The sequence below is a fragment of the Mya arenaria genome, chromosome 11 (genome assembly GCF_026914265.1).
Source record: "Mya arenaria isolate MELC-2E11 chromosome 11, ASM2691426v1".
NCBI classification, from domain to species: domain Eukaryota; kingdom Metazoa; phylum Mollusca; class Bivalvia; order Myida; family Myidae; genus Mya; species Mya arenaria.
This window is the reverse complement of record NC_069132.1, coordinates 12,444,191-12,461,300: the sequence shown is the minus strand read 5'-3', so window position 1 is coordinate 12,461,300 and position 17,110 is coordinate 12,444,191. Positions and strand designations below refer to the sequence as shown.

At 35.2% G+C, this 17,110-nt stretch overlaps 1 protein-coding gene across 1 annotated transcript in view; it reads left to right on the top strand.

Moving 5' to 3' along the window:
* The first annotated feature begins 5,725 nt into the window (after positions 1 to 5,725).
* LOC128209317 (potassium channel subfamily K member 13-like) overlaps positions 5,726 to 17,110 on the top strand; it is a 69,560-nt gene continuing 58,175 nt past the window's right edge. Inside the window, exon 1 of the mRNA XM_052913300.1 lies at positions 5,726 to 6,709. Within this exon, the coding sequence (XP_052769260.1) occupies positions 6,373 to 6,709 (337 nt within the window). The 5' untranslated portion in view covers positions 5,726 to 6,372. The remainder of the gene's footprint in view (positions 6,710 to 17,110) is intronic.

Genomic DNA, 17,110 nt, shown 5'->3' with positions numbered 1-17,110 from the left:
GCGGCCTTATTATTTTTTCTATGTCCAAGCAATTGTTAATGCGTTTTGTTTTTTTAAAAACAATGATAAATCATGGTTTTTTATTCATAGAGTTACATAGCGGCCTTAAATTGTTATATATTCGGAATATTTTTCTTTACCTTTTATTCTTAAACAATTTTAAATTAACTGTTTTATGCACAAATTATCACTCTGAAGCGTTTTTCAAACTTTTTTCAAAAAAGTCGATCAAGCACTTCAGCGACCTAGCGGCATAGAAGCCTGAAATTAGCGGCCTAGCGGCCTAAATTGAATCCTATTTCAAAGCATGTATACATGCATTTTCTTCTAAAACAATAACATTTTAACTGTTTTTATGCACAAATTAACACATTGAAGCGATTATCAACAGTTTTTTTTCCAAAAACGTCGATAAAGCAGTCAGCTATTTCAAAGCATTAAACATGCCTGTTATTCTTAATCAATGATATATTAACTCTTTATATACACAAATTATCACTCTGAAGCGTTTTTCAACTTTTTTTTCAAAAAAGTCGATCGAGCACTTCAGCGGCCTAGCGGCCTAGCGGCCTAGCGGCGTGAAGTTAGTGGCCTGGCGGCCTAGCGGCCTAGCGGCCTAAAATGGTATCCTATTTCAAAGCATGTATACATGCATTTTCTTCTAAAACAATGACATATTAACTGTTTTTATGCACAAATTAACACTTTGAAGCTATTAGCGATTATCAATATTATTTTTTTTTAAAGCGTCGATAAAGCAGTCAACTATTTCAAAGCATTAAACATGCCTGATCTTCTAAAACAATGATATATTTACTGTTTTATGCACAAATTATCACTCTAAAGCTTTTTTTATTTTTTTTTCAAAAAAGTTGATCGAGCACTTCAGCGGCCTAGCGGCCTAGCGGCCTAGCGGCGTGAAGTTAGCGGCCTGGCGGCCTAGCGGCCTAGCGGCCTAAAATGGTTTCCTATTTCAAAGCATGTATACATGAATTTTCTTCTAAAACAATGACATATTAACTGTTTTCATGCACAAATTAACACTTTGAAGCAATTAGCGATTATCAACATTTTTTTTTAAAGCGTCGATAAAGCAGTCAGCTATTTCAAAGCATTAAACATGCCTGATCTTCTAAAACAATGATATATTTACTGTTTACATGCACAAATTATCACTCTGAAGCGTTTTTCAACTTTTTTTCAAAAAAGTCGATCGAGCACTTCAGCGGCCTAGCGGCCTAGCGGCTTGAAGTTATCGGCCTGGCGGCCTAGCGGCCTAGCGGCCTAAAATGGTATCCTATTTCAAAACATGTATACATGCATTTTCTTCTTAAACAATGACATATTAACTGTTTTTATGCACAAATTAACACTTTGAAGCTATTAACGATTATCAACATTTTTTTTAAAAGCGTCGATAAAGCAGTCAGCTATTTCAAAGCATTAAACATGCCTGTTCTTCTAAAACAATGATGTATTTATTGTTTTTATACACAAGTTATCACTCTGAAGCGTTTTTCAATTATTTTTCAAAAAAGTTGATCGAGCACTTCAGCGGCCTAGCGGCCTAGCGTCCTAGCGGCGTGAAGTTAGCGGCCTGGCGGCCTAGCGGCCTAGCGGCCTAAAATAGTTTCCTATTTCAAAGCATGTATACATGCATTTTCTTCTAAAACAATGACATATTAACTGTTTGAATGCACAAATTAACACTTTGAAGCTATTAGCGATAATCAACATCTTTTTTTTTCAAAAAAGTCGATTAAGCAGTCAGCATACATGCCAATCCTTCTCAAAAATATGTTCATAATCGCCTCAGAGTGATAGTCTGTGCATAAAAACAGTTAACATATCATTTTTTTAGAAGAAAATGCATGTAGTCATGCTTTGAAATAGGATAGCATTTTAGGCCGCCAGGCCGCTAGGCCGCTAACTTCACGCCGCTAGGCCGCTAGGCCGCTGAAGTGCTTGATCGACTTTTTTTTAAAAAGTTGAAAAACGGTTCAGAGTGATAATTTGTGCATAAAAACAATAAATATATCATTGTTTTAGAAGAACATGCATGTTTAATGCTTTGAAATAGATGACTGCTTTATCGACGCTTTTGAAAAAAAAACTGTTGATAATCGCTAATAGCTTCAAAGTGTTAATTTGTGTATAAAAACAGTTAATATGTCATTGTTTAAGAAGAAAATGCATGTATACATGCTTTGAAATAGGATACCATTTTAGGCCGCTAGGCCGCTAGGCCGCCAGGCCGCTAACTTCACGCCGCTAGGCCGCTAGGCCGCTGAAGTGCTCGATCAACTTTTTTGAAAAAAAATAAAAAACGCTTCAGAGTGATAATTTGTGCATAAAACAGTAAATATATCATTGTTTTAGAAGATCAGGCATGTTTAATGCTTTGAAATAGCTGACTGCTTTATCGACGCTTTAAAAAAAAAATATTGATAATCGCTAATAGCTTCAAAGTGTTAATTTGTGCATAAAAACAGTTAATATGTCATTGTTTTAGAAGAAAATGCATGTATACATGCTTTGAAATAGAATACCATTTTAGGCCGCTAGGCCGCTAGGCCGCTAGGCCGCCAGGCCGCTAACTTCACGCCGCTAGGCCGCTAGGCCGCTAGGCCGCTGAAGTGCTCGATCGACTTTTTGAAAAAAAGTTGAAAAACGCTTCAGAGTGATAATTTGTGCATATAAACAGTTAATATATCATTGATTAAGAAGATCAGGCATGTTTAATGCTTTGAAATAGCTGACTGCTTTATCGACGTTTTTGGAAAAAAATTGTTGATAATCGCTTCAATGTGCTAATTTGTGCATAAAAACAGTTAAAATGTTATTGTTTTAGAAGAAAATGCATGTATACATGCATTGAAATAGGATTCAATTTAGGCCGCTAGGCCGCTAGGCCGCTTATTTCAGGCTTCTATGCCGCTAGGTCGCTGAAGTGCTTGATCGACTTTTTTGAAAAAAAGTTTGAAAAACGCTTCAGAGTGATAATTTATGCATAAAACAGTTAATTTAAAATTGTTTTAGAATAAAAGGTAAAGAAAAATATTCTGAATATATAACAATTTAAGGCCGCTATGTAACTATATGAATAAAAAATCTTGATTTATCATTGTTTTAAAAGAAACGCATTAACAATTGCTTGGAAATAGAAAAAATAATTAGGCCGCCAGGCCGCTAGGCCGCTTGGCCGCCAACTTCACGCCGCTAGGCCGCTAGGCCGCTAGGCCGCCAGGCCGCTAACTTCACGCCGCTAGGCCGCTAGGCCGCTAGGCCGCTAACTTCACGCCGCTAGGCCGCTAGGCCGCTAGGCCGCTAACTTCACGTACATCATAAAACATTACTTTTCGAACGGACATATGAAAATCTACGATCTGAATTTTTGTCAGCAATCTTACATCATTGGGTTGCAGATATTTACGCAAAAAATTGCTCTTTCCAAGACAAAAAATAAAAAAGTTGTAAAAATGGTAAATCTGTGAGAGTGCAGCTTTAAATCATAATCTCAAAGTCAAGTGTGAAAAGGGTTTATTTGTGCCAACTCTTATAACTATAAATATTACGTATTAGTTCAGGTAGGTTAAACATTATTTTTTCCACCTCCATTGTTGTGCCATTTCTATAATTTCGTTATGCCAGATGTTACAGTATTAATGACAGAACATTACTCTTTTGTATTTTACTGGCCATTGTTTGCTTAACAACTGACGCATTAAAATATTCATAAAACATGAATACACCTCGTGCGTGGTGAGACCCCGCATTCTTGATGACTCATTTTGTAAGGTTTGACTTCTACATAAAACATAATGTAGCATACATAGAATTGAAAAGACAATTTATAGTTAATTTCATTTAAATCCATAACAGTTCAATTCAGTCGTGGGGAACACGTTCTAAGTAGTTCTCTATAATTTCTTAGTAGTTCTGCCTTACTCTCTGAAACACTTAGCATATCTATAGGCCATTCCTTCTATGTTGGCCAACATTTCGACAAGAACACCAACTGTTTCTAGGAGCCAATGTTTGTGCAGAGTGTCCATCATGTTACTTTTAAAGGGACTGTATACCAGATTGGCAACAAAAAAAGTTTTTTTTCTGTAACAAATCTCAGGACAATTATTTAATTAAATGTTTACTCTTTGATATCATAATTGTAAAAAAATACCAAAATGTAAAAAAAGAAATCGTGTCGGAGACCAGGTTCGAACCGTTGTCGCCAAAATTACAGTCCAGTGTAGAATCCACTGTGCTACGAAGGCTTACTCTAAACTGATGCATTATTTAAAGTTTATACCTAACTTGATGATAGCACGTGATAACATCGATTAGCCAATCACGCATAAGGAATGAATTCTACTAGGTAGACATACTTAGTAATCTTTTTAATGGAAAATACGAGGAAAATGCGAAAAATGAATTAATTGTAAACTATGTGGTACTTCAGTTAGTTAGTTTCAATGCATTGTGCACATCGATACCAAGCTCATGTCAGTTTCGACAATTTTCTTTTTTTTCTCGCTTTTTCATCATACGGAGTACAGCCCCTTTATTACCTTTTTATTTAAGGTTACGGAAGGTCAGTTTAATGTTGTCTGGAACTATTTTAATACTATGGGATAGAAGGTTTGTCAAAGATCCATAACAAAATTTGTATTTGACAAGTGTTGTTTACGAAGATGAATTCGGATGGTCACGATGCACATGCACACATGGATGGTCTTTCAAAACAGAGATTTGAATGGTAGCCAATAAATATAAACACTCATGTTATATATTATTATTCTTCTCAAATGCCATACTTTATGTGATTATGTTCTTTTTGTACTTAAACTAAATTCCAAGTCATAAGGTTTGGAACTTATATCAGCAGGTACAAAATATATTATTAATTCTTTACCAACCAGTTATTATATAGCCACATAAGCCGTTGTTTCAATACTGTGATCATCGGACGAGCTATATTTTAGAAATGTATGTATTGGTATCGGACACGTGACTTGTTTACGTTGAATCAACAAGTCTTGTCATTGTTTGTTTACACGGTGTAAACACTATTAAACGATTGACGACTATGAATTGTACTGTTATACGTCGTAATAAACACTTTCGTCTGCCTGTGTATAAATATAATAACTATCAATAATAATAATCTCGCTTCTTAGAAACTAGAATGTATTCCATTAGCACTTTGGCATCCGATGACCAATGTGTATATGACACTCGGTGGCCGATGGCTCTGTATGTGTAAATTAACAAAGTGATACTGTATTCCCTTGAAATAGTTGTCATAACAACGACATTAAGCAATCCAATTCAATGGAACTGTTGATACAGTCTATTAAAACCTGTTGTATTGATAATTTCAGGTCTAATTTTAGCGGAAGACATTTATGAAAAGTGTCAAAGTACGGTTAAGGATAATAAATTGGATATAAATACACTTTGATAGGTAGCTAGGATGCTGAAAACATCGGATTTTTTTCTTCTATATGTTTGCTATAAATAAGAATCGCTGGAATTTGTGGAAAAATGGAAACTAATTTAGGTGATGAATTCATGTTTGTAATTATTATCCGGTTATTCAACATTATCACTATGTAATTATATACTTTTTAAGTATCTATTATTTACGGAGTCACATTGATTTTGTGTAGACAGTGCCGACAAATACGAGACAAGTTATCAGCATCAGCGGCCATTCCGAGGAACCTTATCTTTTTACATTGGCACAGATGCGACGGCAATATGGCACTTTGAGCCGATATGTACACGGATCAGGCAGACGACTCTTATGTTATTCCAAACACCGTGCCTATTAAGGGCATCTTATTATCAGAAATGGTAATTTAGCCGTCTGTTAATACATTGAGCTTGGACTGTTGTAAGCGGTCGAATTTCCGCGGATAGACCAAGATACAGAGGGATAATTAGGATACGCGCAGTGATGAAATGTTTTCTGGGATGTGTTATTTTTTGTAATTAGTAAGTTAGTGTTCCTTAGTCTACCATATAAGGCAAAATGTTTACGTAATGTAAATGTATATACTTAATGCTTATACAACGTAATACATATTTATACGAAGGATATGTAAATTTAAATGATTATAAAAGTAATGTGTTAGAACTCTCGCAATAAATACGGCTTGTTAAATAATGTGTTAAAAAGGAAATAAAAATGAGATGATAAAAAGGAAATACGTCCGGTAAAACATCACCGAGTACACCGTATCTAGTGTTAGTAACAATGTTAGGTGAAAGTATATGTTAAATACTTAAGAATTTAGTTGACGGTGCTTTGGACGGGCGTCTGGAGCTGCGGTGTGGGTAGATATGGCCGTGGGTGGCCGGAAATAAGGCATGGCCAGGTCCCACAAGGGCTGCTGCTCCTCTCTTCACCTCCGCGAGGACAATGCACGCTTCTTTCTGCTCATGTTGGTAATGGTCGTCTACATGCTGATAGGAGCTTCTGTCTTCATGGTACTGGAACGAGATAACGAGCAAGTCGAGAAACAACAATACAATGAGCACGTGCAAGCCTTCTATGACAGGTACCCGGATGTTAACCACACGGACCTCGAGCGCCTGTTGCGCGTGCACTCGGAGGCTGAGTCTGCGGGTTTTGTGGGCAACAAAAGGCCTCGCTGGGATTTCTCCGGCTCATTCTATTTCGTTGGCACCGTTGTTTCCACCATAGGTAAGCAGGCTTGTTAACTTGTTTTCTAAAAAAGTAGTTTTTTTTTTTTTTTTTTTTGGGGGGGGGGGGGGGGGGGGGCTATGGAACAGACATTATATCTTTGGCATTAAAATTGGCTTCACCGTTTTGCTGAAAACATAAACGGTACCTAACATATCTTCTATATTTAAGATTTTGAATACTTTTAAGAAATGTATATAAGTAAAGTCTCGACATGGTTAAAGCCTTAAACTTATACTAAATTAAGTTAGCTCGTTTGTGTCAACAGCCATAAGCTGACATTAATCTCTCTCGATTCTGAAATATGTATAGAAACCAGCACTGACGTGATTTTTAGGGGCCATGAGAAGGAATCTCTGGTGGGGTTCAAACCACAACCTGTGAGAGGCTTAAATCTATAACACTAGAACACACTCATCCGTTTATAAACACATTGTCTTTCAAACCTAAATGCATTTGTCTGTCACAATAAATTCCACGGTTCTAAAGGACTAATTCATGCTTTTAATGTCATTTACACAAATTTAAACAAATCTTTAGAACTCTTTAGACTTATAACAATTATAGAACTTTAAATGCCTTTAAAGACTATATCAGTATAATTATACAGCAACGCAATATGTGCGTTCTTTGTTCTTGGAACCCTGATCAACATGGAGAAATGAAGGAATGTGTATGATTCAAGTTTACATTTAATCTTCGACATTTGCGTGTTGATAATCCCAATGAATATTGATTTCAGGTAGCATTGCATTTATGTACAAAAAGGCGTTTGTCACGCACATTTCTTTGAAAATCGAGGGGGCTAATGCTAAACCAAACTAGCCCACAAAAAGGTAAATTTAGGGTGACTTTCTCCTACCTACTGCTTTAAAAGTGTCCATTCAATAATGTCATTCGTCATATATGGCGGAAAGTAGGAACTTAGTGAAACAGCCAACATTCGTTCTTTTGATCAACAGTATGACCAAACGAAGAATGAGCTAAGCTTTCTTATTTAACTACCTTCGTTTCTTTTTGATCGTTATAAAATATCTTAATTATGCTTAGAGAATATAAAAAGAACACATGTTGAAGTCTACAATCCTACAGAATAGGTTAAAGTTAATATTCACTTTTGCATTAGCACCCCATCCCCCACCCTTTGTTTGAAGGGAGATGAGGAAAATTATGTCATCCGAAACTTGGTGGATAAATTTACATGTTAAATAAACCCATGCCCATCACACCATCACCGCGTGGAAATGTACCTTATGAAACCAAAATACATACCTAGAGATATAGATTAGTTTGTTATATCGATATGAACTATTGCAAGCAAACGTATTTACTGCATGTCCATTTTAACAGTTTATACATATGGTGGGTGATTTTGAGTAAGATCTGATCGTATAAATTACCCGTCTCCAGAAAATAACATATAGTTTGTGTCCCCCATCATTTGCCCGATAAAGTGGACACTTGAAACATCTAAGTACGTCACATTGACTCATTCACATTTAACGATGGTCTTGCCTTCAATTCGATCAGAAATATTTGCGTTACCATTAGTTACCGAGAAAATCCTTTTTGAAGACTTTTCAAAGTAGCCATTTCGTTCTCGTTCCCAGAAATGAAATTGCCAGTTAAATCTACATTGTCTGCAATACTTATCTCTCGTCCGATTCATTGCTGGATTTGATTACACCTATAGAAGAAATACATTAGCTTGTATTGAAATGTTCCTCTCGCTGCCTTGGAGACGCTTGAAGCTTTGCATGTGGACGGGAATAAAAGGAAAATAAATAACCAACTGAAACTGCAGACCTTAGTGTTTATGTTATAAATTACCTGATTGAGAATACAACTTTTCTGCAAAATGCCGCTGCAATAACCATTTTATGTCCAAGCTATAAAACGAACAGAGCATTTTAAAATTAGCATTGGCAAACAAATGAACAATCTTTTTTTTGCACTATATAAAAATAACTAAGGGTTGAACATGAGGTACATTTAATGTTTTCTCTTCATTTTAACAGTTTACTTTCTTTTATAAGATAATACCTTAACGAGCCGTCGATAAAGAAAAATATGTGCAAACAATTTACATATCAATATTGTCGTACCAGGTAAATATGTGTTACAACGTATGTCATGCTATTTTCGAAATATACGGGTCATTATAATACAGAATCTATGGGACAAGCCCAGTTTCCTCTATTTTAACCATAAACAGCAGTCGATTGAATGAGAAAAGGGCAAATCGACACCATGGAAGACAAGGATCTCTTTGCCATTAGACACAAATTTCATAAGAGCAATCAAATGATGCGATAGCCCACATAGAACAGTCAACGAAATCTCTGATTTTCACATTTATGTTTGTTATAAATGTAAGGAAAATGTTAAAAATTAAAAAAGCACTTGATATTCAAATAAACAGCTATTTTCGAAATAACCATTTCAACGCTGTCTTCTAGCCAAAAGAGTGATACATCGTTATATTACGTATGATGTTTCACGATACATTATAACACACGTATACATTAGAATGTCCTGTGAGACAATATCACCAGACACGCTTATTAGTATGTAATGGAGATACTTAGTAACGTTCTTGTTATTTACACCGTTGGCCGTTGGGTATCGCCATCGGTAGCCTCTGCTTTCACCTTCCTGGGTTGATAGTGATGATATCCTGTGATAATGCTGTTCAAAATAGTTCCGGCAAATGCATGCATACTTTCATTTAAGTAGCTTTATAGTGACACACTTATTCCAAATCAAAACATACACGCGTGTAACAAACATACATTTTGAGTGATGAACCTTTAACTACTTACTAATTAATGCATTTATGAACAATATTAATTACTGATAACAAGGTTGTAACCGTGTAGTTATCAGCTGAAAACGCAAAAATATTAAACTATTGGGGAGTGCTAAAAGATTTACTTCGATCTACTATCGTCTCATTAGGTAGAAATACCGTGTTTTCTGCACCTTTCTTTTAAATTAAAATCGGTATTTTTCATAAAAGCCATTGGTTTCGACATTTATTCATCCTTTTTGATGTATTAAAACAATTGTTTTAATTTTGGTAAATCTTATTTCGGAGTAATAATGAATTTAACTTTTACGCTGCTGGATTCATCTCTGTATTATCTATGTCATTCTAAAAATAACTCGTTCCAACGGAAAATGTTGCAGACGTGTTACGTGCGTTTATTCCATCAGATGGCACCGAGTCAAAGCTTGGTTATACCATATAAGTTCATGTGCTACTTTCAATCTTTATAGAAGTTGAATGGTTTGGGGATGAAAATACTCTCTAAATATCCTGTTTCTATTTGCTCTGCTTTGTTTAAATAGTCCAGTGCGTGTATACCACGTGATAAATTGCGTCATAAATGCTACGTCGGAACATTGTGTACACACCGGTCTTACTGTCTATTTTTGAGACCGGTGTGTGCACAATGACGTCGGAAGGCAATATTTTGCTTCGAATGAAGACTTTTAACAAAGATAACTTCACTATTTCTTCACCATTTTAAATTAAACTAAGCGCAATCTACGCAGCTTACGGAGCCCGACCTTCGGTCTTTTATCAGGGTTTCATTGAGAGTTTAGTTCCTTTAAACACTTCGACAAACCTTTTCACAATACGGCCGCCTGACGGAGCACTGTCAAAACATAACTTTGGAAACAGGTTTGTCGAAGTGTTTGATGAAACTAATCACCTTACCAAACTTCGGTAATAAAACGAATGCGGGACTCTTTAAGCGGCATAGACTGCCCTTTGTTTTATCTAAAATGATGTAGTAAAAGAAAAGTTTTTTTTAAATCTTTGATTTAAGTTTTCATTTTAAGCAAAATGTTGCCTTCCGACGTAGCATATATGACGTAATTTATCACGTGGTATACACACACTGATATTCGCTTAATTGGATATAGTGCAACGCCGGATCTGGGACACTTTACCGGATAGTGGTTGTATGTTCGACCAATTGTCTTTTCTTTAAGGAAACGAAAGTTATTTCTAATCTTACTTTATGTTTAATACAGAAGTGAAACTTTCTTCCCATAATGTAGAATATATAGACAATGAACTTGCAGGTCTGTAACCGAACTCATAGGATCGCCTTGGACCTTATTCATATTACATACACTACTGCGCGTTTTTAACCAGCAACACAAAACGAATGATTGAACAGATTACATTGTATTTACACTGGGGCTCTTTAAGTAAGTGTAGTAATATTTTGTATTGTAAGTAGAAGAAAAGCATTCAAACATCTGTTGCATATGACTAAGTACTAGGCATTAATAATTCCAGTCATGACAAACAACTGAAGTTGTATTACAGAGGATTATTGCCAGAATAATATGTATTTACAGAGACTGTTTGTTTTTAATAATGTTAATTCCATATATGGATCTGAAAAGGTCGTTAGCCATTTGAATGGTACAACCGCTCTCTAAATATTCTTATTTTCATGTAGATAATATATCAAATGTACACCACATCCAATACTTAATAGTCTTATAATAAGAACATGACGTCAAACTAATTGGAAGGCTTTGACGCTATGAAAACTTAATGAATCGTGCGCATGAGCAATGTCCATTACTCTTTCGTTAATACGGTAGCGAGAAACTTGGTAAGTATGCTAATTTATCAAGATTGAAAGCCATGCGACCATATAACCTTCAGACAACGAATGACGCGAGTAGGAACACAACAAGGCAATTACGTTCACACTATTTACTTCAAATCATTTTGGTTAAGGACGCCATAAACTGAAGGTTGTGTTGGACGGGGATGTAGACTACTTTTAATGAAATAATAATAACACGTATATGAAGACTGGTCCGTCAGTCTTGAAGCATATAACTTAAGGATCTAAAAAAACTGTATTAAAAACAAAACAATTACCAACTTTGTAATAATAATTGCAATAACCTATCGTCAAACCATTGTCAAATCTAGTTTTGAATCCGAGTTTTGTTTTATGCAAAATGCAGATTAAATGATGCTGTGGGCGTCCTTTCAATGTATAAATATTTGGTTTATTTAAAGCCCCATTTTGTTTTAGTGATGTGATTTTTTGTGTATTTCTAAATTACTTTCCATTACCTTTTTGACATTTTGTAACCCCCAGAATGATAAAATAATCCATTTGTCGCAATTACAATATGCATTAAAAAGGAAAGTATAATCCAAATTAAAGCGCACAACGTCATTACGAAACTTTCATATCACATGACTTTCTGAATATTTAAAATTATATGTTGCTTTATATACTAATGATTTGTTTTGTTTAACTAAAAATATTTTGGTTTGAATATTTAATATTAACAAAAAAGTCATACTTACACTGTTACTATCATGAAGTATTTAACTTCAAAGCTATTCACGTGATGGAGGTATTAAAAAGGAGAATTAGTATTGACACACTACCCGCTTATGTTTTTGTGCCAAAAAATATTTTTCTCGGTATTGCATCTGAACACACTAATTTTATCTTTATTTCCCTCTATGATATCGATATTGCAGAAAAAATTACCGTTATATTTTTAAAAAGTATTTTAGTTCAAGTGAGGGCGAACCCATGCTTGTACAGTCAAGAACAAAATAAAACATGAACGCTTTCGACACTAGGCCACCAGAACTTAAAAAAGAGAGTGATATTTTGACTTCTTAACAATACATTGACAACATCACGTGATTATGTCAATCAACCAACCACGCAACAACAAAGCTGTAATTAAGTGATTATAAGCGTTGTTAATGGTAATGAAAATCATGGTCTTCAACGACGATATTTGAGCAAATATCAACATTTGCTTAAATGTTCAAGCTGTTGGTATCTTAGTTTAAATATTTCTAATGATTTGCTACAATAACATTATCGAGTAGTATCTTTTCACTAAACAACATTGGTAATTTTTCATTCGATAATACTTGCACCATATTTTTTTAAGTAACAAGATATTAATTTTGTTCATGTAAAATTGCTTTTGAAAATGTTCAGTATGTATCAAGTAATTGCAACTGCTCAGGTACTGTATGCAAAGCGCAATGCTCCGCCCACACATCTACCTCATTAGCATATAGTGAGTCAATGGTTGAATTAGGGATGACGCGGGTTCATACATTTCTTTTAAATAAAGCATCGTGTGATGCCATAAAAATAATAATCTCCCTGAACTTACGAACTTGTCTTTTTTATAATTATAATTCATGAGTTAGTGTTCACGTATCGATTTCTTAAATGAATGTACTCATTAATTTAATTTCGGAATTACGTTAATGCCACATCCGTCCACGCAGACTTGGAACAGACGTATTGTAACATTTAGTCGCTTAAATGATCCTTGTAGCCCAAACCTGATTTTCTCTTCTTTATTTCAGACTTATTAGTTCAGTTTTAAATATGTTTTTTTAGATTGCTAAAATAAACAACTAGTAGATGATAAAACTTAGTATTTTTAGAACAGTTTAACACTGATAGTTAAAGTGACATTTTTATTAAAACTCAATGCACAATTGTAACCGTGTATTTAATAGTAGAAAGAGCAAACATATTAAATGAATGGTGAATGCTAAACTATTTACTGTGGTCTCTCATTAGGTAGATATACCGTGTTTTATGCTTATTTCTTTCAAAATTAACTCGGTATCCTTCATAAGAACCATTTATTCATCCCTTTTGGAATATTAAAACAATTGTAACAATAGTGGTAAATCTTATTTGGGAGTAAGAGTGCATCTTTAACAGTAGTTATAAATAATTCGTACATTGTGAGCTGCTATGAAGACATTTCGTTTCGTTCAGTTTGCATTTGTAGCATTAAGTTTCAATCTTTGTTCGGTTTCAGAATGATGAAAGTTGTTAAACTTGATTATGGTATTGATTGGCGGCTTCCTTTACTTGTCAGGAGTAACTAATTTAAATGCAAGACAAATGGTGGACTTGCGTGCTGATGTCACCTCGTATGTCATATAAGGCGTAACAAAACAAATTGTCTATTTCCCGTGTTGCAAAACAATCAGAATGAGCATAATAGACAAAAAACTTGACTAAACAAAGGCAAGAAATTATTTCGACCTTCCTACCGTATATGTTTTTAAATCCGAAACAACTCTCTTTTTTGCTCAATAGTTGAGACGGGCAACGCCGTAGGTGTTAATAAACTTAGTGGCTAACGCCTTGATCAGTTGTCTTTAGGCTAGTTTACATGGCTTAATGATTCGTTTATAGTTACAAAGGTATATAGGTTATGGATCATTTTTGACCAGTCAATATTATTTTGGTGTCCTTGACCAAATAACGAATAAAACAGCTGTATTTTAGAGGCTGCTTATTTAATTGTGTTTATTTTTTTTGCGATTTTAAGGGAATGTTTGTACGAAATTCTATGCGACATTTTATGATGGACCGTTCAAGCAAAATGATCTTGCCTTCAAAACCACGTCAAAAATCATGCATTCTCGGTCTCTTATTGTTATCTATAACATGTCTGAGTTCTTGAAAGACGATTTTTTATGTCAGAAAACCTCCCATATTATGCCAAATGTGAAAAGGATATTGCATGCTAGTTGAACTCTGAAATATCTCTGAGAACCGGCACAAATTGCCAATATGTATATTTGGTGAAAATATAATCATTCTGTCAAGTATTCCGTTAACAGTATAGCAGTTCGGCCATACATCACTCACAAAATGACGCCAGTCAGTATTAATATAATGTTTCCTCACAGCCAACTCAGTTTTCTTCAGTTTACAGTCGTTGGACATTGCAACAACTTCTAAGGTCTTGTCATGTCTTGTTTCCAGATAACAAATCAATTTAGTATTAAAGAACATTATGCGTGAATTAATAAAATGTATTCACATACAACAGTCATTTCATTTCAGATAATTTTATAAATAAATTATATTTCACTTCTCAACATCAACACAAGTATATTTCATAATGGCATAGAAACAAAACACTCAATAGCAGTAAACTTATCTATGTGTTTAATGGCATAGAAACAAAACACTCATTAGCAGTAAACTTATCTATGTGTTTAATGGCATAGAAACAAAACACTCAATAGCAGTAAACTGATCTATGTGTTTAATGGCATAGAAACAAAACACTCATTAGCAGTAAACTTATCTATGTGTTTAATGGCATAGAAACAAAACACTCAATAGCAGTAAACTTATCTATGTGTTTAATGGCATAGAAACAAAACACTCAATAGCAGTAAACTTATCTATGTGTTTAATGGCATAGAAACAAAACACTCAATAGCAGTAAACTTATCTATGTGTTTAATGGCATAGAAACAAAACACTCAATAGCAGTAAACTTATCTATGTGTTTAATGGCATAGAAACAAAACACTCAATAGCAGTAAACTTATCTATGTGTTTAATGGCATAGAAACAAAACACTCAATAGCAGTACATTTATCTATGTATTTAATGGCATAGAAACAAAACACTCAATAGCAGTAAACTTATCTATGTGTTTAATGGCATGGATCAAGGCGAAATATACTTTTACCGAGATACTTACAACGATCAAATTACCCTATAACGGCATGGATCAAGGCGAAAAAGACTCTTACCTAGGTACCTACAAAGAGCATTTTACACTATAACGGCATGGATCAAGGCGAAACAGACTCTTAACTAGGTACCTACAAAGAGCATTTTACACTATAACGGCATGGATCAAGGCGAAACAGACTCTTAACTAGGTACCTACAAAGAGCATTTTACACTATAACGGCATGGATCAAGGCGAAACAGACTCTTAACTAGGTACCTACAAAGAGCATTTTACACTATAACGGCATGGATCAAGGCGAAACAGACTCTTAACTAGGTACCTACAAAGAGCGTTTTACACTTTAACGGCATGGATCAAGGCGAAACAGACTCTTAACTAGGTACCTACAAACAGCATTTTACACTATAACGGCATGGATCAAGGCGAAACAGACTCTTAACTAGGTACCTACAAAGAACATTTTACACTATAACGGCATGGATCAAGGCGAAACAGACTCTTAACTAGGTACCTACAAAGAGCATTTTACACTATAACGGCATGGATCAAGGCGAAACAGACTCTAAATTAGGTACCTTCAAAGAGCATTTTACACTATAACGGCATGGATCAAGGCGAAACAGACTCTTAACTAGGTACCTACAAAGAGCGTTTTACACTATAACGGCATGGATCAAGGCGAAACAGACTCTTAACTAGGTACCTACAAAGAGCGTTTTACACTATAACGGCATGGATCAAGGCGAAACAGACTCTTAACTAGGTACCTACAAAGAGCGTTTTACACTATAACGGCATGGATCAAGGCGAAACAGACTCTTAACTAGGTACCTACAAAGAGCGTTTTACACTATAACGGCATGGATCAAGGCGAAACAGACTCTTAACTAGGTACCTACAAAGTGCGTTTTACACTATAACGGCATGGATCAAGGCGAAACAGACTCTAAACTAGGTACCTACAAAGAGCGTTTTACACTATAACGGCATGGATCAAGGCGAAACAGACTCTAAACTAGGTACCTACAAAGAGCATTGTACACTATAACGGCATGGATCAAGGCGAAACAGACTCTTAACTAGGTACCTAAAAAGAGCATTGTACACTATAACGGCATGGATCAAGGCGAAACAGACTCTTAACTAGAGACCGACAAAGAGCAATTGGAATATAGCACGATTCCACTTGTTCCATAATGGTGCTACCTCTTACTAATGATTTTGTCAAGCCACATAGCGACCAATGTTTTTAAAGGATAATTTACTAAAGGCTAAAAACGAGCAGAAAATTAGCATTAGTACGTAAAATCACAAAGAACCATCTGTCTCACCAAAGGAAGTCGCAGTATTGATCGTAGTCGTATGGAGGTATACAGCACATACTGCCGACCTCAGTAATTACGGCGGGTTGATCATGTTCACTGACATATCAACGAATACCGTATTTAGTACAAAGCATACGATTTCAAACAATTGAAAGATTGCTAACCTAAGTGGCATGCTCAATTGTTAGGAAATTTAGCTAACCAAGTTCAAGTCATAAGTTTGCGCGTAGCCTCGATGTACTTCATCGGGTCATACACATGAATTGCCACATGATTCTATATTTACAGTCCGTTTCAAGTTGTAAAGGAAGGAAACACAAACTAATAATTAGCTGATGGAAAACACAAATAGTTAGCCTTTTAAATACTTAAGAACCCACTACCAATCCAGCCGTTTTGGTACGCGGTTGTTGTTTTTTCAGAAGGAATGAGGTGCGCGGCACGCATTACGCAAAAATTAAAAAAAAATGGCATAACTTGGTACGCAGACTTTCTGACGAGTACCTGATCATACCTGACGAGTACC